This window comes from Carcharodon carcharias, chromosome 19 (assembly GCF_017639515.1).
Source record: "Carcharodon carcharias isolate sCarCar2 chromosome 19, sCarCar2.pri, whole genome shotgun sequence".
NCBI classification, from domain to species: domain Eukaryota; kingdom Metazoa; phylum Chordata; class Chondrichthyes; order Lamniformes; family Lamnidae; genus Carcharodon; species Carcharodon carcharias.
The window spans coordinates 11,026,622-11,051,734 of record NC_054485.1 but is presented as its reverse complement, the minus strand read 5'-3'; the positions used below and the strand labels follow the sequence as shown (position 1 = coordinate 11,051,734).

Sequence of the window (25,113 nt, the reverse complement as noted above, 5' to 3'; positions counted from 1 at the left end):
CCTGCTTGAGCTGCTGAGATAGGTGGAACTCTGGTCTGGAAGAGGGCACAGTTTGAATCAACCATTCAAGCCAGGGAAGTCTTGGGCTGCAACAGGCAGTTTTATTCTGACCTAGATTCCACCGCAGAGTGGAAGAGGGTAAAGGTCATGTGGTACACCTTTATTGAAGCTACAGCAGTTTACCTTGTGTAATATTACTGGATTTCACAGACGACATCTATAAGGAAGTGTTGCCTAGAAGTGTTTATTTGTGGGTTTGAACAAGTATAGTGTTTTTGGGGAATGTTTTGTAAGACTAACCTTAATTGTGTAATTGTAATCTTGTGTGCTTAAGTTTTCTTTTATTTTTGTTAAAAAACTTTTACTTTCATTTTTTAAAATCCCAGAAGTGTTACTGGATCTCTTACTCCTGAGATTGGTACATCTTCTCATTTCAGAATACAACAACAAAAAGGTAAGCCAAGTTTCCCTCTGGGATTTGGTTTGTGCAGCAATTAACACTGGTTGTGGTCATAACAATGGTTGGTGAAACCTGTATAGTAGATGCAAGAATAACTCTTTCATTTTTTCACTTTGCACTCTTTTACTGCCTTTAAAAACTACAATTTACCTTTGCTAATTAATTGCACAGATCCAAGTGAGATATTTTAATTTGCATTTGTAACAGGTGGTAACATTGCTTAATCCCAAGATCTTTTTGAAAATCATAGTGTATTTTGTACACAAAGAAAATATACCAAATTTATGCGATTTAAACATAACATCATATCACCATGTTTCATTGCTTCTAATCTGTGAATTATTTTCTAAACTAAATTTCCATTTCAAGACTACAAACTATCTAGTGTTGCCATTAGACAGTGTATTAATACCAATAGGCCAGGGAAAAACATCATTCACTTCAACTATGCTTTAATGGTCTACCAATATGATTCGTGAGATATCTCATGCACCATCTCAAATTACTTTCACAGAGCTAGTAACAAGACATGTAATAGTTCTCCTTCCTAGTGTTTTATATCCCAAAACTGTTTGCCCGACATCCAGCACCAGATAGACAGAAATTCCAACAAAATATTTGGAGGACCAAAGCCATCATCTTTGGACCCAAATACAAACTTCATTCACTAGTCCATCCCGCTCCATGGTAACCTTAGTATTGCATTTCACCCCAAGGTGAGCTTCTGACTATATTTCTGCTCCATCAAAAAGGCCGCCTATTCCCACCTCTGCAACATTGTCAGACTCTGCTCATGCCTCTAGACTTGTTTATTCTATTGTTGGCCTCCCATCTTATATCTGACATAAACTTGAGCTCTACTGCCATATCTTAATTTACACCAAGTCCCAGTTGCCCATCAACCATGTGCTCTTTGACACATTGGCTCCCAGTCCTGTAACGCTTCAAAATTCTCATCCTTGTTTTCAGATCTCTGCATAATTTTGCCAACTCTGTAACCTCTTCCAGCCCTACAAGCCTTGGAGATCTCTGTAATTCTCTAATTCTAATCTCTTGTGCATCTTTGATTTTAACTACTCCATCGTAGGCATCCTCAGCTATCGTAGCACTAGGTTCTTGAATTCCCTCCCTAAACCTCTCTACTTCTCTCTCATCCTTTGAGGTGCACCTTAAAATCTCTCTCTTTGACTAAGCTTTTGGTCACCCATCCTAATATCTTATTACATGGCTTGGTGTCAAATTTTGTTTGAAAGCACTGCTGTGAAGTGCTGTGCTGTGTCACCATTGACAAACTGCCAAGAAAAATGGCTCAGGATGAAGCATCACAAGTCAATAAACTAAGGACCTGCCTTCTGGGAGAATACATATACCATACCTCTCGTGACTAATAACATTGCAATATGCCACACAAAAATAGTTTTTGATTTTCGCTTTTATATATTATTTTTATTTAAAAATTGAAAACAATTCTCAGATTAGAAACAATGAAACATGCTGTGGTGTTACTGCTCAAGTTACAGATGATTTTATACATATATTTCCCTCTATACAAAATACAAAGAATCAGCCCCATTTTTGATAATTATTTTAGCAAATGTATCTATCGTGTGCCTCCCCAACACTTTCTATACTCTTCTAAAAGCAGGAGAGCATCACATCATCAAATCAAATTTGGAACCAAGAGAACTTACAGGACAAAAGACAAACAGCTAAATAATACATTCATAGGTCATAACTGATATGCTAAGCTCTATGGTAGATATGTCCTTATCTTCTTATAGCGGTTTTATAGCTCAGGAACTAGCTTGTCAAATGTACCTTTCACAGAAGATCACAACCAACTCAACGATTTAACAATTAAACTATTTAAATGTCCCTCAGTTAACAGAAATTAGTTAATTTGAATACCTACCAATGATATAAATAACTGTTTAAATATTTTCATTGATTGAAGTTTGTTATTAATGCCTAAATCTCTCGAATCAGGTTTCTTCCCCTGCCACAGTACCAAAACAGTTTTCATCAAGTCACAAATGACTTCCTATGTGGCTGTGACAAGGGTAAACTTGCCCTCCTTGTCCTTCTCAACCTATCTACAGCTTTTGTCACGATTGTTTGCATGATCCCACCATCTTCCGCCAACGCCTCTCCATTGTCAACCAGCTGGGTGGGACTCCTCTCATCTGGTTCCATTCTTATCCATCTAGCCATAGCCAGAGAATCACTTGCAATGGCTCCTACTTCCACACCATTATTTCTGGCATTCCCCGAGGATCTAGCCCCTTCCTATTTCTCATCTACTGCTTCCTCTTGGCAATATCATCCAAAAGCATAACGTTAGTTTTCTCACGTAAACTGTCAATATCCAGTTCTACCCTACCATTTTTTATGACTCCTCCACCGTTGCTAAATTATCAGACTGCTTATCTGACATTCAGTGCTGGATGAGCAGAAATTTCCTCCAATTGAAGCCATTGTTTTTGGTTCCTACTCTAAACTCAATCCCCTAGCTACTGACTCCACCCCCCTCCCTGGCAACAGTCTGAGACTAAGCTGGTCTGTTTGCAAACTTGGTGTCACAATTAAGCCCAAGATGAGTTCCGGCCTCATATTTGTGTCATCACCCCTGTAAAATCACCTGACCTCTCCTGCTTCAGCTCATCTGCTGCTGAAATCATCATTCAGGACTTTGTTACCTCCAGATTGAACTATTCCAATGCACACCTGGCTGGCCTCCCACATTCTACCCTCTGTTACCAGGTAGTCATCCAAAACTCTGCTGCCTGTATCTTAATTTGCAGCCCCATACCCCTATCACTCCTATGCTCGCTGACCTAAGCTGGCTCCAGTCAAGCAAATCTCTTGATTTTAAAAATTCTCATCCTTGTTTTCAAGTCCCTCCAGGGTCTCACTGCTCCCTAACTGTGTAATCTCCTCCAACCCCACAATTCTGCAAGAAAGCTACACTCCTCTAATTCTGGCCTCTCTGGGATCCCTGATTTTAATTGTTCCAGCATTAGTGGCCATGCCTTCAGTTGCCTAGGTCCTAAGCTCTGGAATAGCCACCTTACACCTCTCTGCATCTCCACCTTGCTTTTCTTCTTTCAAGCACTTCTTAAAATCAACCTTTTTTTTAAACAAAGCTTTTGGTCATTTGACCTAATATCTCATGTGGTTCGGTGTCATACTTTTTAAAAATAATGATCATGCCTTGGGACATTTCATTGTGTTAAAGGTGTCTTATAAATATAAAAGTTGTTGTCTGGTGATCAGACAGATACCCGTGAGCAGACTGATGGGTGAGGGTGGGAAGGAGGGGAAGAAAGGACAATGTTGAGAAGGACGCTGAAAGCAGAGAGCTGCATCTCTAATGTTGGAGCGGAACATGAGCAGTAAACCCATTTTAAAAGGGTTGGGAGAAAAAGAGCTACAAATTTGAAAAGTAACAAGCTCTCAAACCATTAGGGACAACATAGAAATTTCAATTGTAAAACACAACTCTGTCCACCATCTATGCCTATTAGCATCCATTATACAAATTTCCCAGAAGACATAAAATAGTTCTCCAACTGACCTCTGCCACATTTATCTTGTTCTAACTAGAGTGGTTTCACATCCTATTAATTATACTATTCAACAGAAAGAGTGCACATATCTTATTTCCAGTATGGAAAAACAATGCATTGATAAATTAATGTCACTGGAATTTAATGGATAAAAGCTTCCTCTGTTGTAACAGTGACTGTAAATCACCTGAAGTACTAAGCAAGCATGCTGCAACACCAGCAAAAAAATGTGCACAGTCATTTCAGCATTCGTTGATCCTAACCAGAAAATGTATACAAGATAAATACAAAAATGTCCATTGGTGGACTTACCAGAATTGTGCAATTGATTCCCTTGCTAAATAAAACAAGGCTAAAATGCAGATTGTGTAGCAATATTGAGAGAAATAAAAAGTAATCCAAATGTAAAAATTGTAGCTCTTAATTGTCTTTGAAACCTTGCTTCCTGTTGACCAACTATGAAGTTATTCTGTTAAATTGCTAAAAGGTGCTATTCAACTATACATGAATTATAACAAGGAGGTAGAAGTAGCTTAGTATCAAGTAGTCATTCATCTACATTAATAAATGCAAAAAGAATTCAAATAGAAAATGTTCATTTAAAGCACAGTTTCTTATGCCTCACTCCTCCCTGTGGAGATCTGCTGGTTTGGAAATTTTTACATCAAGGATGATGACATCGGTTAAGGGAACATCCAATAGCTAAGCAACAGGGCAATATGGAAACCAACATTTGCAACTGATCTGAATATGAATCCAGAGATACCTAATGTGGGTAAAATTTGGGCCAGGACCTTCTTCATGAATGGAAGAAACTTAGCGTGTACAGGTGACCAAGTATCTGCACAATTTCAAGACGGTTGAGCATTACGATGTGCTACACCACAAGGGATAACAAATACAAGGTTTCCTAATCAGTAATTGCAAAAAAAAATCTTTAACTAAATTTTGGTCATCTGTAATAATCCTACTTTCATCACCTTGCTATTTATGTAGCTTTCTCCCTTTCTCATTGTACTTGCATGTGATCACAATTCTGTACAATCATTGTACATGTACAATCAAAACAAATACTTTATTCAGAGCCATATCACCAATAATGACGTAGGTTTGATGACCAAATCACTGTATTATGTTAAAAACCACAGGAAGTATATTTTCCCTTAAACAAATCGTGGGATATGCAAAATTTGAAGAAACCATTACCAATGAAACACATTTATAAAGCACGATTAGCGTATGAATATTCCAAGGTGTTCCAGAAATAGAAATGAAGCAATGGAGGAAGAGATTAGGAGATGCAACTGAAAGCTTGGTGGAACAGTTAGGTTGTGAGACTTTTAAAAGGAAATTGAGAGATGGAAAGATTTAGGGAGGGAGTTCTAGAGAGTAGGGCCAGTGTGGCAGAATGCTCTGCAACCAATAATGAGGCAAAGGGAGAAGATGCATAATAGGCTAGTGAGTTGGACGTGCATAGCTCACTCCCATAAAAGGCACACAAGCACTCCTTCCGACCATCCACAACTTCAAACCAAGAAGATGGCTTTTATTAAGAAGAACTGGCCATGAGTCCTATATAGAAGAATCAATATCATCTGCTGGATTAAAAATAAATCTTGAATAGCACCTCTGCCTTGAGCAAAATGTGGCCCTACTTCAAGTAAGCTCCTTAAACAAAATCCAATTTCCTCTAAAACATAAGCACATTTAGAAACAAATGCCTTACTGATCTTATCTTGTTATACAAATTTTTAAACACTTAGGAGAAGATGAGATCTTCAGAAGTAAAATTAACGCAGCCATAAGTCACAACATCCAGAACCCACTGAGTTTTTTTTAAGAATTGAGAAGAGTGGCAGTCTTTTCCTCCTGAAAACCAGTGCGTTAAGCACTCTGATGCTGCAGATCAATGAGAAAGGGGCATCCCTTCAACAATGGCCCCAAATCAGTTCGTGGAATATATAAATTGCTGTTTTGATATGTCATTTGTAAGTTTAATTTTTATTCATTTTTGGTAAGAATATTTTTCCTGTACATGTTGTATTTTCATTTTTTTTTTTACATGATCTGTCTTTTATCATTATTGCACTATAATTAAAACAGCACAAAGTCAGGTGGCAGCAATACCTATAACTAGTTAAAACCCTGTAACCATTGGCTACAACAAAATAGCTCAAAATTGCAAATAAACAAACCAGAAATATTTTTATTGATCACGTACATCTACAAATTCGAAACAAAAATACAAATGGCAGATGTAGGTCCACTGTCAGACCCAAGTCTGACATTTACAAATCCTAATTGAATATTCATTCTATACAGTCTCAAACGTTAGAGACTGTTATATGTTGCATATGAAAAAAATAGGTTTTAATTACTGAACTAACCATTGCAGTTGTTAAACTAAACATCTGGAACATTGCTATATAGGCTTCTGGATCTCAAGATGCTTATAAACTAGTGAAATCCATCAACATTTAACTGTGCATTCCTGCTGCCAACTCTGTTCTCTTGTAACTATAGTTAAAGTCTAAAGAAGAAAGAAACAAATTTGAGAACTGAAACATTTAAACAGCAGCTCTTAACAAGACTGATTTACATTATTTATTCTACTAGCTCCAAACGTTTATATTCAGCAGGCAGAAAGTCAGAGACAGATGTTATGAAACTATTTTTTCTAAACCAGTTGCCATAGATTAAAGAGCCAAGTAAATTTTATCCCAATTTTTTGACAGGTAAGTGTTTTTTGCAAAAATAGGTGAGTGATTTTTTTAACAGTTGGCTGAAGAATTAAAAAGGAATAAACTTTGTACCTTAGCAGGATGAAAGTCCACACCATACATTGAAAGTTTCTTTGCATTCTCCAAGAATTGCAGATCTGCTTGTGCAGGAGTCATAGCTCTAGAAAGAAACATTGTGAAAGCCAATACTATAGTACATTAATAGTCACATGTTTCATTATCCACTAAAACTGCAGTTTGCTAGCAACTTCTGAAAATATCAAACTCTGATTTAATGCACATTATTTTCATATTCTTTTGCATTTGAAAGGAACTTATTCCGAGAATACTAGGCAGTAATGTGTTTAAAGTTTTTAAATTAAAAAAATTAGCTGTGACAGTTAACCATAGCAGTATTATGTCAAAAAAATCTGACTCACTACCAATTACTATCCAATAGATATCACAAAAATATTATCATTGTATGATCAGTTCCCCTAATGATTTGGTTAAGGTAGAGAATAGCTGCACCACAGAACAGGAAGATACCTAATACCACCCATGGTCTGTGTTGAGCTGGCTATTCTCAACAAGTAATGGCAAGTGTGTTAAAATTGATCTTAGTGAATTTGGTTTAAGGAAGACAATACTAACCACAGCTTTGGCTCTTGGTTAATGTCCAGAAACTGTGCATGCTCAGCCATGCTAACAGTCTAGATTCACACATCAAGAATGGTGACTTAGGCAAAGTCATCAGCATCCATGAATGCATTTAGCAAATAACAAGAACATTCAAGAGGATTTGGCGGGGGGGGGGGGAGAGAGATAAAGTTGCGTGATATCATGGCATCTTAGTGCATTAATTTTTCTCTTGACCACAAAGGATGAAAACACATCTGTCATTGTTTTAAGCGAATGGTGAAGTTGACAGATGTGTGGCAGTTTGCAACTGGCTGTTGTGAATTAAGGAGCTAATGGGAGAGGGATATATTGAAGTCATTTCATCATAAGAGATGGGAATTAGCGCAACTGTTCTTTGAGGAAAGAAGTATTTTGAAAAATTCTAACAGCAAATAAAGGATTAAATTCATGACACTGCTTAACAAAAAAAACTCCACCTCTATACACTCAGCCTATGCCTAATTCTATAAAGAACTAGAAAGGTTAAACAACTCTAATAAACCAAATGCTGATGAGGTAAATGTATTTAATAAAGACAGATTCTGCATATGAAAGGGGTAGCTCTCAATTTAAACTTTGATCATTCAACATGGGATGAGGCCAAACAGCCCATGAACTGGGCCCAAAACTAGAAAAGAAAATATTCTTAGTTACTAACCATCATAAATGTTGCCAACCATGAGAAGAGCAAGAGAAAACAGAATGCAGGCCAAGATGGGTGTACATTCAGTACCAGGACAGAGGCCGTGCATCGTAAAAATTGTAAATTATTTCTTTAAAGTGGCATCATTCTACGATCTCCCGACTAGATAAGTAATTGGAAATTTTTTTGGAAACTGGGGGCAGAATCTTCAGCTTGGCGCGAGTGGGGGCAGGGCCCGCTCGCCGACGCATAAAACGATGCACGGTGATGTCGGGCATGTGTCCTGACGTCACCATGCGCCATTCCAATTTTCAGTTCAACCGGCGTACACCGGAGTCTGCTGTGCGCCTGCCGAACTGTCAAAAGCCCATTAAGGCCATTTAAAAACTAATTAAACAACTTAACTGAGCTGCCCATCCAACTTTAAGGTTGGCGGCAGGCGAAGAGCCCAGGCGGCCTTCGCATTTTTCGTGAAACCTCATCCACGGGTGGGATGGGGTTTCATGAATGATTTATAAGTGAAATAGAGATTTTCATTAAAATTCATAGACATGTCCCAGCTTATGTGACACTTTCACATGAGAGGACATTAAAATTTTGGAAACTCAAACTGGAGCTGCTTCAGGGAGATTTCTGGGCTCCTTTGTGCACGTGAGAAAGAGCGCAGGCCCCGACTCAGCCTACTCGCGCCCCCCCCTCCGCACAGGGAGCGCTCAGCGCTTCCGGGTGTGTGTCATGCTGGGCAGGCCTTAATTGGTCCGCCCACGTAAAATGGCGGCACGCAGCTGATCGCGGGCAGCCCAACCCTCTGACGGGCAGAAAGTTCTCCCTGAGGAATATTGATACATGGCTTAAAAATAATGGCCACTTACATTAAGAGAAAAGCAAAGTTAACTCAATTCACATAATAAAAGCTTGACATAATTTATAAAATTTTTAGCATCAGTGGTAGTTCCCACAACCTTCTGACTCAGACGAATGCGCCACTTCCGAGACGTGAGCCCATAATCTAAGTCAATATTTTAATGCAGTACTGAGGAAGTCCTGGAGGTGCTGCCATCTTCAGGGTGAGGCATAAAGCTTTGTAGGTGAACATGAGGGATCCTATGGCACTACAGGAGTAAGAACAGGGCAGTTCCCCTGCTATCCTTACCAAAATAGGGGTCCCAACCAATATTGCGAAAAAAAGGTCATCATCCCAGAAACTCAGTGTTGTCCATGGAATCTTATGCACAAACTGGCTGCTATTTTTTCTATATTACAACAGTGACTACCTTTCTAAAGTACTTCAATGCCTGTGAAGTGCTTTGGGACATCCTGAGGCCTTGAAAGGCACCAATACAAATTAAAGCTGTTTTTCTTTTACGCACTGTACAAACTATATATTTTAAGTGTTAAATGAAATTTCAGTTATTTTTCAGTCCAGTTCAGGTGACTGCCTTCACTTTCTTATTAGTATATGTCACAGCATTCTAGTCTTATACAAAAACATGGAACTCACTATAGTGGCTTTTTAGCACACCAAAAATACCAGTGTTAATGCTACAAGATTTGATATTGCAAAATAATTGTCAAGAGGGAACATGTAAATTGGTAAAATAGTTATAATTCTACATTTTGAAACAATTTAATTAGTTTCCAAGATAGATACTCATCCATAATAATTGCTGACACCTGAGTATCAAATGATATAACGTTCAAGTTAATAGCAATTTTAAAAATAAGGATACAAACCTGTGTGTTTTATGAAGCTCTATAATTTTCTCTTCCAATTCTTTTGTTTGATTTGGGGCCAACTTAAACTCACTAAGATAATCAGTTCCATGTAACTCTGGGTCATATTCACCCAGCTCTGACTGAACAGTGTATGATCCCAACAGAGCAAGGGTGACAAATGAACATGGCAGACATCCAGTAATGATGTCCTGACGCAGCTGAAGACACAAGTAGTACCTGAAAAGAAGACAAACTTGCAATCACTTTTGCATCAATAATTGCTTGAAAACCATAACTTTAAACTTTAAAGTCTAGCAAGCATATCCCTCATAGCCAATACTTCAATTTAACTTCAAAAATCAATCAATCACAAAATGGATGAGATAGTAATAGGATCCTCTCAGTTATGGTACAGTGTGTGTGGCACAAATGACAATGAATCATAGAATAGTACAGCACAGAAGGAAGCCATTCAGTCCATCGAATCTGCACTGGCTATTTCAAAGAACAGTACTGTTGGTTGCTCACCTTCCTCTTATCCCTGCAATTCCTTTCTCCTTCAAGCATTGAAGCAATCCCTTTCTGAAGGCTATGACTGAATCTGCTTCCAACATCAAGCAGAACATTCTAAATCCTAACCACTCATTTTGTCAAACCTTTTCCTCATGTTCTCTGTTTCTATTGTCAATCACCTTAAATCAGTGCTCCCTTATTTTTGGCCCTTCAGCCATACTTGGATGCCTTCATGCTATGCTTGGTCAAATGCTGCCTTGATGTCAAGGGCAGTCAATTGCTCTCACTTCACCTCTGGAGTTCAGCTCTTAGAGTCCATGTTTAGACCAAGGCTGTAATGAGGTCAAGAGCTGAGTGGCCCTGGAAGAACCCAAACTGAGCATCCGTCAGCAGATTACTGCCAAGTAACTCACCTCCTTTCTCCCCAAAGCCTGCCCACCATCTACAAAACATAAGTCAGGATTTCGATGGAATACTCTCTGCTTGCCTGGATGAGTGCAGCTCCAACAACACTCGAAGCTTGACACCATCCAGGGCAAAACAGCCCGCTTAATTGACACCCCTTCCACAAACATTCACTCCCTTCACCACCAACAAACAGTAGCAGCAGTGTGTACCATCTACAACATGCACAGCAGAAACTCACCAAGGCTCCCTAGGCAGCATCTTCCAAACCCACGACTACAACTAACTAGAAGAACAAGGGTAGCAGATACATGGGAACACCACCACTGCACGTTCCCCTTCAAGCCACTCACCATCCTGACTTGGAAATATATTGCTGTTCCTTCACTGTTGTTAGGTCAAAATCCTGGAACTCACTCACTTACAGCACTGTAGGTGTAGCTACACCACATGGACTGCAGTGGTTCAAGAAGGCAGCTCATCAACACCTTCGCATGGGAAATTAGGGATGGCCAATAAACACCTGCCTAGCCAGTAATGCCCACATCCCATAGATAGAAAAAAAAATGTTGCCAGGGCCCATTGCCTTTGCAGTATCCAGTACCTTCAGTTGTTTTTTTATTTGATATCATGTGGAGTGAACTGAATTGGCTGAAGACTGGCATTTGTGAATCTGGGGATCTATAGACGGGATGGTCAAATGGGCAGATAAGTGGCAGATGGAATTTAACCCTGAAAAGTGTGAGGTGATACACTTTGGAAGGAGTCATTTGACAAGGAAGTATTCAATGAACGGCATGGCACTAGGAAGTTCTGAGGAACAAAGGGACCTTGGCGTGTGTGTCCATAGATCTCTGAAGGCGGAGGGGCATGTTAGTGGGGTGGTGAAAAAGGCATATGGGACACTTGTCTTTATCAATCGAGGCATAGATTAAAAAAGTAGGGAGGTCATGTTGGAGTTGTATAGAACCTTGGTGAGGCCACAGCTGGAGTACTGTGTGCAGTTCTGGTCAGCCACATTATAGGAAGGATGTTATTGCACTGGAGGGGGTGCAGAGGAGATTCACCAGGATGTTGCCTGGGATGAAACATTTAAGTTATGAAGAGAGGTTGGATAGACTTGGGTTGCTTCTGTTGGAGCAGAGAAGACTGAGGGGCGACCTGATCGAGGTGTACAAGATTATGAGGGGCATGGACAGGGTGGATAAGGAGCAGCTGTTCCCCTTAGTTGAAGGGTCAGTCACAAGGGGGCATAAGTTCAAAGTGAGGGGCAGGAGGTTTATGGGGGATGTGAGGAAAAACTTTTTTACCCAGAGGGTGGTGACGGTCTGGAATGCACTGCCTGGGAGGGTGGTGGAGGCGGGTTGCCTCACATCCTTTAAAAAGTACCTGGATGAGCACTTGGCACATCATAACATTCAAGGCTATGGGCCAAGTACTGGTAAATGGGATTAGGTAGGTGGGCCAGGTGTTTCTCACATGTCGGTACAGACTTGATGGGTCGAAGGACCTCTTCTGCACTGTGTGATCTCAAGAGGATGCTGAGATGAATCATCCACTTGGCACTTCTGGCTGAAGATTGGTGCTAATGCTTCAGCTTGTCTTTTGCACTGATGTGCTGGGCTCCCCCATCATTGCGGATGGGAATATTTGTGGAGCCTCCTCTTCCTGTAAGTTGTTGAATTGGCCACCACCATTCACGATTGTATGTGGCAGGACTGCAGAGCTTAAATCTGATCTGTTGGTTGTGGATTGCTTAGCTCTGTCTTGCTTCAGCTGTTTGACATGCCATTGGTCCTGTGTTGTAGCTTCACCAGGTCGAAATCACATTTTTAGGTATGCCTGGTGCTGCTCTTGGCATGCCTGCTGGTTGCAGAACACGTCTGTTAAAGAAGTCTTCATAGTCTTCAGTTTGTTAATAGCAAGTCTTTATTAACTACTTGTAACTATATACAACTATATAATAAAGGGTACAGGATTGGAGCTATCACCAACCTAGGTCTTATCACATCTCTGGCCAACACCACACTGACCCTAGATCTAGGTCATGTGCCTTCTTACATCAGTGTGTGGGCCATTTGGTAATCAGTCCCACATTAACCCTGCATGTACCAGGCCCATCTACTACAATGCCCTCCTGCACTCTTCATTGAACCATGGTTGATCCCTCGGCTTGATGGTAATGGTAGGGTGGGGGATATGCCTGGCCATGAGGTTACAGATTGTGGTTGTACACAATTCTGCTGCTGCTGATGGCCCTTGGCACATAATGGATGCCCAGTTTTGAGTTACTAGTTCTGTTAAATCTATCCCAGTTAACATGGTGGTAGTGCTACACAACACGATGGAGGGAATCCTCAACGTGAAGGTGGGCCTTTGTCTCCACAAGGACTGTGCAGTGATCACTGCAACCAATACTGTCATGGACAGATGCATTTGTAACAGGTAGATTGGTGAGGACGAGGTCAAGTAGGTTTTTCCCTCCTGTTGGTTCCCTCACCACCTGCCTCAGACCCAATCTAGCAGCTATGTCCTTTAGGACTTGGCCAGCTTGGTCAGTGGCAGTGCTACCGAGCCACTCTTAGTAATGGACATTTGAGTACCCCACCTAGAGTACATAATGTGCCCTTCCCACCCTCAGTGCTTCCTCCAAGTGGTGTTCAACATGGAGGAGTCCTGATTCATCAGCTGAGGGTGGTAGTGGGGGGGGAAGGGCAATAGGTGGTAAGCAACAGAAGATTTCCTTGCCCATGTTTGACCTGATGCCATGAGACTCCCAGGGCAACTCCTTCCCAAATGTATACTACTGTGCTGCCACCTCTAGTGGCTCTGTACTGTCAGTGAAACAGGACATACCCAGGGATGGAGATAGTGCTGTCTGGGGCATTGTCTGTATGGTATAATTCCATGTGTATGACTATGTCAGGCTGTTGCTTGACTGGTCTGTGGGACAGCTCTCTCATTTCTGGCAAAAGCCCCCAAATGTTAGCAAGGGGGACTTTGCAGGGTCGACAGGGCTGGGTTTGCCATTATCGATGCCGGGTGATCTGTCTGATTTCATTCCTTTCAGTAAACTTTGTTGCGTTTTTAATACAGCTGAGTGGCTTGCTAGGCCATTTCAGAGGACATTTAGAAGTCAGCCACATTGCTGTGGGTCTGGAGTCACATGTAAGCCAGACCAAGTAAGGGTTGTAGATTTCCTTCCCTAAAAGACACAAGTGAACCAGATGGGCTTTTACAACAATCGGCAATGGTTTCTTGGTCACTCTTACCAAGACTAGCTTTCAATTCCAGATTTATTAATTGAATTTAAATTCCACCAGCTGCTGTGGTGGAATTTGAACCAGTGTTCCCAGAGCATTAGCCTAGGCCGCTGGATTACTAGTTCAGCGGCATTACCACTATGCCGCAGCCTCCCTGCTCCCATGCCAAAGTATGCCCCTCTCCCCCCAAACACCACTCTTGGCCCCTCATTCCTCCCCATGCCAAGGTATGCCCCACTCACCCACTGCCTATCCTCGCAATGGAGCTGGCCTGGTTGGAAATGCAGCCCGTGCTCTTAAACGGCACTCCTGAGTATCAAAAACCCTAGGAAACCAGAATCAGGACTCACCTGCCATTTTTGAAGGGTTCTCGATTTGACGAAAATTCAGCCCTATGTCTCCACTTATAATGCCCAAGATCCCATATGCTTTGAGTGGTTAGGATCTGGAGCATTACCTCCAGAAGAAACAGAAGCAGGGACAGGGCCTTCTGGCATGCCCTGCCATTCAATAAGATCTGGAGTAGTGAATTCAAAGATTCACAACCCACTCAGTTAAGAAATTTCTTGTCTCTCATCCTGACATTTCAAGTACTGCCAACTCGAGCAAAAAATTAGTTTGTTTCCCACTAACATTATCCTTTAAGAGGTTTATTAGAAAACACTCTTTTACCTTGTTATGTCTTCAGTCAGCTGCGCAGGATCAGGTGGGTAAAACTTCACATTGAACGTAAAATCCCAAGGTCCACCTGGATACAAAGAACTGTCATTACACCATCCACCAAATGGTTTTCAACGCATTGTAAGATCAAATTAAACAATGGCCTTTTTTTAAAAAATGCCAACACTTGTAATTAAAGATAACCTTTTATTTAGCCTAACCAGGGCATGCTAAGTGGGTCAAGTGGTCTTTTCTTGATTCCATAAAGAACATTTAGCCCAAGGAGGGGAGAGAGAGAAAAACCAAGACTATTTGATCATGATCATTACAATGATTTTTGTTTGTGTGGTTGAGTGAAAACAGAATTAGGTTTAGCTGTAATACCTGCTGTAGCAGAATAACTAATTTAAACTCACTGGAGTTCACACTTCAATAGCCAATTGGATGAGGTACAGAGAACAAGAGTATGATGGAATTACATTCCAACAAGGAATTAATACCTTCAGGAGATGGAATAAAGAACAAACTTATATTTATCCAGCATCTTTCAGACCATGAGATGTCTCAAAATGCTCAAAACAATTACTTCTGAAATGCAGTTAGTGTCATGCAGGCAAAAATCAGAAGCCAAATTATACACAGCAAAGCATTACAAACAGCAACAAGATAAACGATCAGTTAATACTTTGGTGATGCTGGATAAATATTGGCCAGGACACCGGGGCAATGTTCCTGTTATTCAAATAGTGTACCGTGCAACAATAATATACCAGAGCAGGCAGACCACTGATATAATGTCTTATCCAAAATATGTCATCTCTGACAAATTGAAGCACTTGCCTAATACTGCAAGGAAGTGCAAGCAAGGTTACTTAATGCTTAAGTGGTTTGAACCAAAGGTCAATGAGAAAAGTAAAATTTTACAGTTCTTTTCCACTTCACTGTCCATTTTTGTCTGATTACACTTTTACTTAACGCCTTCAGTTGTTTTCCTCTGTTAAAGGGACAATATAAATTCAAGTTGTTGCACAAAGGAAGCTGGGTCATTAGTAAACTTCTTTGATAACTGTGCCCTTGTTCAAATGCCCATTCCAGAATTTGAACACATTATTTATGCTAACACTCCAATGCTGTAGTTACTGCACTGTTGTGTGCCATCCTTCAAATGAGCCATTACATTGTTATGTGATGAGGCATAAATGAATCTTTATAAAATCACATCCTTTTAATACTGAAAATGCCAAAATTCTCTAGGTTTTCTCTTAATACAGCCCCCTGGTGTCACCAATATCACTCTTCTCTACATTACCTCTAGAATATCATTGTTTCTCTTGGGTTTCAGAGTACGTTCTCTCTATTTTATGTTTGCTGTGCACGGCCGGCTTGTTGCACTGGGCAGTTCATTTAAGATTGACATGCAGCCATGCATGTCTTAAAAGTGAACACTTCTTGCTTGCAGCCCATTTGCTCCCTGTGCAGCACATTCCTGATTGCTACACTGTCACCGCAGCACAGCCTGGAGTAAACATTAGTCTCAGTAATCCAAGAGGTGGTCTGACCAGAGTATTGTACAATTTAAATATTTCTTCGATTTGTACTTTTGTACCATTTAGCTGCTCTTTGGCTTTGATAATTTATGTTACGCAATGTTTGGATACATTGATTGCCAAGTTACCAAAACCCTTAGATTGCTAGTTTCTTCTCTACTCGCTCTTTTCTCTCTTTATTCATCCTGTTTTAAAATGAAACAGTCTTGATAAAACAATCCTATTACACACCCTAACGGTGAAAATACAAAAAGCCACACATATGGAATGCTTCTTAGCTTGTATTGCACTCTGAAGTAAATCTCCCCACAGTCGCTGAAATTGATGCTAGTGATCACAAGATACTATTTGAAGGGCAGTCAGGTTCTGTGCGCTAGGCATACAGGAATGCTCTGGGGTGAACCCCTCAAACATTTCCCGTCATTCCTGCATAAGAGCTTTTAGACTTTTGTTTGCTACTTCTCAGTAACCTTAACAGTTAGTAATTGGCGTGGGTGGGATTTCCAACAATTATCCTTCAAACACCAAAAGAATTAGTCATTCATCCCACTGATGTATTTTTGGAGTCTATAGTTGACCACAGAAATAGTGCTACATTTCCCTATATTAAACAGCAGCACTTCAGTCTTTTTCTTCTTAATAATTCTTTTTTAGCAATTGATGACAGTGAATCTATTATAAACAAAATACAACAGTGAAATGTACAGATTCTCACCAGAAGGACAGGTTTGTTTTTTGCCTAAAATAATGGACAATGGAATTAGTTTCTGAAACTCTGCCCTCTGTTCACATCACCCTTATGGAAGTATTTTAATCTTAGGAATGTTATATTTATGTCTCTCTATTTATTTTATTACTATGAACTCTCTTCTCTTTCCTATCTCCCCAAAATAAGGGGATGGGGAGATTCCAATTTTACACTTTAGTGAAGCACTTTGGGATGTAATAATACAAGTTTGTTGTTGCTCTCAGGAGGTTATTTAGGGTTCTTCTAACGTTAATCACCAACCATTATTTTAGTAGTATTGTATTCAATTCAAACACACTGATTATGGATAACTTTTGCTGTATTAATTCTATCAATTGTTATAGGATTATAAGAGAAACCCCACATATGAACAGCCAACATAAGGTTGGATCGAAGGACACACAAGTACAGAGGTAGGAAACATTCCATTTTATGAAATCAGACAAAACATCCTGAAAGAATTCGTTCAAAGACAGAACAAGATAGAAATCAAAGTGATCGTTAAAATCCCTAATGCACTAAAATGCATGTAAAATGAATACTTCATGGGCCTATGTTGCATATATTTTATATATTTTTTTGTGTAGACAAACAAGTTTCGGTATACATTGGATAAAAGAACCCAACAGGGATTATTTTTCTCTGTTAAATAATCAGGCTCTAGGGTTTTGGATGAATCAGATTTATTGCACACAGATTCTTACCTTGTAACTGCTTCTTAATCTCTTTGGTGAGATCTAACCAACTCTGAAATCATAAAATAAAAGTGTACATCATATTGGATGAACCTCTGAACAGAAGGGAAACATATTACTGAACAGTTTATAACAATAATCATGAAGGAAACTTCTTCAATATTCTCAAAATATTCCTCCTTTAAAAGTAGTACTACTACATACAAACATTTGAATTAGGAGCAGGAGTAGGCCACTCGGCCCTTCAAGCCTGCTCCGCCATTCAAGAAGATTATGTCTGATCCAATTGTAACCTCAACTCCACATTCCACCTACCTGATAGTTTCTTTATAAGCAAAGGGGTGAAAGGCTATCTAGCTCTGTCTTAAAAATATCCAAAAACTGCTTCCACTTCCTTTTGAGAAAGAGTTCCAAAAACTCACGACTCTCAGGGCAAATTTCATCTCATCCCAGTCTGAAATGGGCGACCCCTTATTTTTAAATAGTGACCCCTAATTCTAGATTCTCCCACAAGAGGAAACATCCTTTCCACGTCCACCCTGTCAAGACCCTTCAGGATTTTATATGGTTCAATCAAGTCGTCTCTTACTCTTCGAAACTCCAGTGGATACAAGCCTAGCCTGTTCAACCTTTCCTCATAAGATAACCTGCCCATTCTGGGTATTAGTCTAGCAAACCTTCTCTGAACTGCTTCCAATGCATTTACATCCTTCCTTAAATAAGGAGACCAATACTGTACACAGCACTCTAGATGTGGTCTCACCAATTCCCTCTATAACTGAAGTATAACCTTTCTACTTTTGTATTCAATTCCCCTCGCAGTAAATGATAACAATGTGTTAGCTTTCGATTGCCAACTCAAAAGGTAAAAAATCCCAGGGCATTATCTAAAAAGAGCATAGGGTTTCTCAGAGTTAAAAAACAATAACCCAGATAAATTGCTTGGTTATTAATCTGTTTGTGGGACTTTGCTCTGCATAAATTGACAGCCAGATTTACCTACATCACAACAACGACTAAGCTTCAAAAGTATTCATTGGCTATGAAGTACTTTATAATGTCCTGAGAACATGAATGACACTATAAAAATGCAAGATCATTCGTTTGTTGAGCAAAGATCAAAATATTGAGAAATTCACAAAAGTATACTTAAAATTTATACCCACTTCTTTTTCTCATCCAAATGTAAAGCAATTTTTTTCCTCAAATGTTTGCACCTCTTAGTTCTGTTAATACTTACCCCTTTAATTACTTTCCGCATGAAAAATGCTTTTATTTACCCAGGTATATTTACAAGACAATGCAAAATGCCAATAGCAAAATTTAAAGAATCATGTCAGTAGAAATTTGTCTATTAATCAGGTCGCCTGTACATGGGTTTGATTTACAGTACTTGGCTTAATTACAGTTTATTTGGTATTGGATGAGCAGAAATTTCTTCCAATTAAATACTGGGAAGATTAAAGTTTTCGGTCCCAGCACCAAACTTCCTTCCCTAGCTACCAACTTCATCCCTCTTCCTAGCAACAGTCTGAAATTAAGCCAGCCTGTTTGGAACCTTGGTGTCATGTTTGATCCAAGATGAGCTTCCAAACTTATATCCCTACCATCAAGAAGACCACCTACTTCCACTTGCGTAGCATCGTCCGACTTCACCTGACTCAATTCATCTATTGCTGAAATCCTCATTCATTTGTTACCTCCAGACTCAACTATTCAAACGCACTCCTAGCTGGCCTCACACATTCTACTCTCCATAAACTTGACATCATCCAAAATTCTGCTGCCCCTGCCTTAACATGTAGCAAGTCCCATTCTCCTATCACCCCTGTGCTTGCTGACCTACACTGGCTCCCAGTTAAGCAGTATCTTGATTTTAAAATTCTCATCCTTGTTTTGAAACTCTCCATGGTCTTGCCCCTCCATATCTTTGTAATGTCCTACCGGCCCAACAAACCTCCCAAGATATCTGTGCTCCTCTAATTCTGGCTTGTTGTGCACCCCAATTATAATTGCCCTACCATTGGTGGCCATGCCTTTAGTTGCCTAGATCCCAAGGAATTCCTTGCCTACACCTCTCTGTCTCTACCTTGCTTTCCTCCTTTAAGACACTCTTTAAAACCTCTCCCTCTGACCAAGCTTCTGGTCATCTGACCTAATATCACTTTATGTGGCTTAAGTGTCACACTTTGTTTTATAATCCTCCTGCGAAGTGCCTTGGGATGTTTCATTATATTCAAGGCACTATAGAAGCTGTTGTTTACTTGGTAATCTTTCATTTTTCTGCTATCAGGAGATCGTATGAATGTTTTATGTTATGGATAAACCTTTAGGCCAATTCCCCATTTGGGTAGTTCTGGTGAGAAGCTGCACTAGCACACAGTCCCTGACTTTTCCATCATGGAAAAGTTTGTTTTCTTAACCTTGTTCAATCGAGAGAATTAATGAAGATAGAACAAGCTAGATCAGGTAACATAACATTCATCAACTGTAACATTCTATTTTTGACAAATAATGCCCTGCTGCAACCTTGACTAAAGATTGATGATGTACTCAGGTATTCAGATCACATTCTGCTCTCTAATCCTAGAGACAATGTTAAGTGTTTAGTAATTGATAGCTCTTTTACCCTTACCCATCTAATGAACCAAAGATTCAACCCAGCCATTCAATCTGTTGGGTCTAAAGTAAATCACTTCTGAAAGTTCTCTTTTGGTTAGTGTTGCGACATAGTGGGAAAAATGCACGATTAAGGCTCCACACAGCATAGTTTAATCTTTTCAGTGGAAACCCTTTAAACTACAATATATGAGAAAAATAAAGGGCCCTGCTATTAGGCTGGGTGGACAATTTTGAAATCTGTTCAGTAACCATCTTCTGAACTGTACACTAAACGCCCCTCAATAATGTGAAATTAACCTGTGCAAAGTTTAATTTGTTTATAGGCTTCAAATGATTTCTAATCTACACAGTACACAGACAGATAGATTGGATGCATAAACTCTACAATCCATTAAGTGAATATTTCTCTTTACAGAAATTTGCCTTTTAAGAAGCTGCATGCAAATTTTAAAGTCCCAAACATGGATCTGTCACACGTTCAGAACTTATGATTTCTGCACAGTGCAAAAGCATTTAGCTGCAAACCTTTGCAGTCTGTAACTTGCACTGTTTTGCAAACATATGTAAGGTGCTAATGTAGGAACACCACCACAATATTAAAAACTGCAGAGTGAAAATACTGGTATGATGCCAAAATATTTGTATGCAATACGTGTACCTCCAAATGCAAGCTGCTAAATATGGTTTCTGACAACGAAGGAAGATTATCTGGAAAGGAGCTTTTTTAAATTTCAAATTCAGTAGTTATAATTAAGTTGCAGGAGAAACAAAAGCAAGATATACCTTTACATTTGAAGACTACTGCACATAGCAGCTGTTTAAAACAAAAATGTAAATTTTTGGCATCAGATAACAACTAGGTACAACCTGCCTTTGCTATTTATACACAATTACTATTCAATGACCCCTGCTGCAAGAGCACATGCATATGTATATTGGCTCAGCTGTCATGCATAGCCAGAAAATAGGCCTGCCAAGACTCACCGCATAAATCAGCCATGAATAATAGCCAATGGGGAGAACGGGATTTGGTGGGTGTGAAAATATAGCTCTGCCAGGACAGGAGAAAATGAATTCAGATACAAAAGAAATTGAGAAAAAAAAAATCAAACTCAACTTCTGGTAGCCAGTTTATTGCCTTTTATGCATCACTGCCTGAAATGTATTCTCCACTTATATCTCACCTAACAAGTCCAATAATGTCTCAAGAAATCACTGGCTGAATTTTAGATTTTTAATGTTACGTATGCCTAATGTCATAGTTAAAATGTTTTAAATGTAAACTAAAATGCAAGTTCAGTGGGAAAACCCTGGTAAACATCTAGAGGCTGACAAATCACACTGACTTAAGATAATTTCAATTCAAAAGCTAACTTATGTTTACTGGGTAAGGTCACAGCTAAAAGGGTGGGAGTTATAAAATGGCAGGTGGGCTTACATAGCTAAAGGACTGGAGATGTGACATCTATAGTTATTCTATCAGAGAAATACTTTTTTTTATGTGGTTGCCCAGAATAAAAAGGAAGCTTTGGAATTAAAAGTTAGTTAATTTGCATGGGATCAGGCATGTGTGTCACATTGCCATAGAGATGGATGAAGCTTAATGAGATTCTTTGAGTTATCTCTGTGAATTCAGTTAGGGCATAGCCAGCAAACAAGACAATTGAGAGAACAGCTAAGAGACTGTGCCAGCTTTGGGTCTTACATAGCTTGTAGCTCCTTTGAATTTGAGAGATAAAGCCAGACTTTACACCTGAAGTAGAGTAAATGCTAAATCAATCTTCCATGACACAGCCTGAGAGTGGGAGCAGGTATTCAGCATTAGACAAAGTTGGAAAGGGGAAAGATAACCGAAAGATTCATTTAGCTGGAAGCTAAAGGAAGAAATCTACTGTAATCCTCAATAAAAGGCAGTTAACCTTGTTGCATTTAGAGTTCTGGAAGCAATCAGCTAGGTACAGTTTGAAACCATAACAGCTGGCTATTGAAAGCTAAGGGTGTCTTCTGATGTTTTAAGCCACTGCACAGGAGTTCCAGGGACACCCATGGTGGAGCTGTGGAAGCAGAGTCCGAGGTCGACAAAGAAATTGGAGGGCTGCTAAGCCAAAAGCTAATAGAAGGACCCCCATGAAATCATGTGCCTTGGAGAAAAGCTGAAACGCTGAAGAGAAATCACTGAAGAGTAAATTGTGGACAGCGACGCTAAACCTTTTGAATTGGTCCCAGGAAAAGTGAATGAATCTTAAAGATTTCCTAAGATAAGGGAACCCTTGGGGTAAAAAAGAAAGTAGAACTGAGTTTGTAGCACAAGTCTTTGTAAGTTATTGTGTTAAGTTAATAGTGCTTAATTTGTTTAATTTTTTGATATACAATAATGTTTTTGTTTAAAAATGTGAAATCTTGTGACATAGTTCTGTCTATTAATTGCCGGTTGTTCGGATTTCTTCTTTAACCAGTAACATTCCCTGACCAGATCATAACACTCGTCTATACGGTTTCCCATCTGACAACAGAACACACAAAATACATTGAATCACGCACCGTGAAACCCTGATCAACAATGCTTTAAATTGTAAAAGAAAATGCAGCATTTTCTCCTTAAAAAAACCTCTAAATTCTTAATATAGAGGACTGTTGAATGAAGAAAAAGGGCAATTGGACCAAAATGTCCACTTCTTCCATTGAATGTAAACAAACAATCTAACATATCATGAGTCTACTCCACCAATTTATTCTCCTTCGGGAAATTCTCCATAAATACTTTGCCCTCAAAATGTCATTAAGTAAATCTCCACAATACTCACTCACTAGCATCTCTACTATTTTTGCACAGGCTCTGTCAATACCTTACAACACCTCTCTCCTATTAGCATAGGAGGCATTATGTCCAGTACAATATTTGATCATCTCAAATCAGTAACCATCCCAATTTAACTCTATTTTATTTCCAATCAGATTATTTAACCCTTCAAAAAAAAGCTGAATAATTAACTTGGGCTTTTTTAATGCATGCATAAGTATATGCATAGTATTCCTGTGCCCCTAATTGTAATCTCTAGATTCAATGGACTTGGTTAATTTTAAACTTGTGCAATCTAGCTGTACACTCATATTAAGTCAAACAGTTAGCTGGTATCTACATTATATGTCCAATAGAATTTAAAAGGCCTGGATCACATATTTTTTCACACATTTAGCTCTGCAACTCCCTCGTCATCAGCGGCAGGACCCATAATTGTGCTTATTTCCCTCTTTGGGGATTAAATTCTGTTGGTTTTCTACAAAATTGTAAGTTCTTTACCTTCCTTATAATCAAGTCCTTGAGATGCACTTCATAAGTCACTGGCTTTTCAGTAAGAGCTTCATGCTGAAGTGAAGTGAATAATCAATAATCCTTCTACTTCAAACAATTTATAACAGAATTTAAGGTAATTGTAGAGAATAAGCAGGGTTGCTATTCTAAACATTTATTAATCACTGGTTAGGCCCAGTTGGACTATTATTTTTATGGGAACTAAGGGATACGGGGATAGTGCAGGAGTTGAGATAAAAAGTTATTACATGACAGAGCAGGATCGAAGGGCTGAATGGCCTACTCCTTCTATTTCTTATGTTCTTATTCTTATATTTAGTGTTTCAAGAATGCTGAAAATGTGGGGAGTGATGCTATAGATGTTGCGTTTGACACTGATGAAATGTTCAGAGTATTAACAAACATTGAGGAAATAGGTATGGGTGTAGATTTTCATCCTGAGGATTTTGAGAGTAACACTGAGGATGTAGCAAATGATTAGTAGAAATCATATAGTAAAAACAGTAAATCTAATTAAACTAGAGCTAAGCCAAGCAGAGTAAAGCAAATGAAAGTAAATTAATTGTGCAAATATTTCTTTTTTCTTTATTCTTTCATGGGATGTGGGCATAGCTGACAAAGCCAGCATTTGTTGCCCATCCCTAATTGCCTTTGAACTGAGTGGCTTGTGAGGCCATTTCAGAGGGCAGTTAAGAGTAAAATTGCTGTGGGTCTGGAGTCACATGTAGGCCAACCCAGGTAAGGATGGCAGATTTCCTTCGCTAAAGGACATTAGTGAGCCAGGTGGGTTTTTACAGCAATCAACAATGATTTCATGGTCACTATTACGGAGACTAGCTTTTGATTCCAGATTTATTAATTAAATTTAAATTCCACCAGCTGCTGTGGTGAGGATTTGAACCCATGTCCCCATTAGCCTGGACTTCTGGATTACTAGTCCACTGACATTACTACTATACCACCATCTCATAATAATTTTGTCTGAATTTAGGAATTTGTGTGTCATATTTGTGGGATTAAAAGTGCTAATTAAAATAATTGTGAAAGAAGGCAATTAAGTGAATTGTTGAATGATGCTGGATTTTCAGTCCATATGCCCATCAGCTTATGACTTCATAAAAACATTATCTTCATCTTATATTTTAAATCTTATTTTTAACTTTTGTTCCTTTATTTCCCAGACATAGGATGGGTAGGCCAGCTTGTTGTACTATCATAGTGCGAACATAGAGAAGAAGTAGCTTCTGAGAAATAGTCACTTATCCCACTTTCAACTCTTGCCTTACATCTATGGCATCAATGTACTCAAGAATGATGTGGTTTCACAACACTCTTTATTTTTCACAACTGCGTCCTATGGTGTTCTCTACATTGTTACAACTCAAGCAGACTTGATGCGCTGAATGGCCTAATTTCTGTTCCAATGTCTTATGTCTTATGATATGTTAATTAAGATGAGCTATAAATCAAATTCTGAACGCCTCAGTGAGGAAGCAGTGGAAAAGGAAAATCAGATTTTGAATGCAGTTGTCATATCACATAGTATACCAGGGCCAGTACC

General features: G+C 39.3%; 1 protein-coding gene and 1 long non-coding RNA gene across 18 annotated transcripts in view; one reads left to right on the top strand and one right to left on the bottom strand.

Moving 5' to 3' along the window:
- Positions 1–25,113, bottom strand: part of epb41a (erythrocyte membrane protein band 4.1a) — a 178,530-nt gene that overhangs the window by 53,688 nt on the left and 99,729 nt on the right. For all 17 annotated transcript variants that reach the window (XM_041213303.1, XM_041213305.1, XM_041213288.1 and 14 more), the window contains 4 exons: positions 17,627–17,669; positions 14,640–14,715; positions 9,805–10,023; positions 6,840–6,927 (listed from right to left, as the gene is read on the bottom strand). In XM_041213303.1, coding sequence (XP_041069237.1) covers positions 6,840–6,927; positions 9,805–10,023; positions 14,640–14,715; positions 17,627–17,669 — 426 coding nt within the window. The remainder of the gene's footprint in view (positions 1–6,839; positions 6,928–9,804; positions 10,024–14,639; positions 14,716–17,626; positions 17,670–25,113) is intronic.
- Positions 385–23,374, top strand: LOC121291766. Its single transcript, XR_005946070.1, has 3 exons — positions 385–454; positions 17,267–17,335; positions 22,257–23,374. It is a non-coding gene; the product is annotated as an uncharacterized LOC121291766 (long non-coding RNA).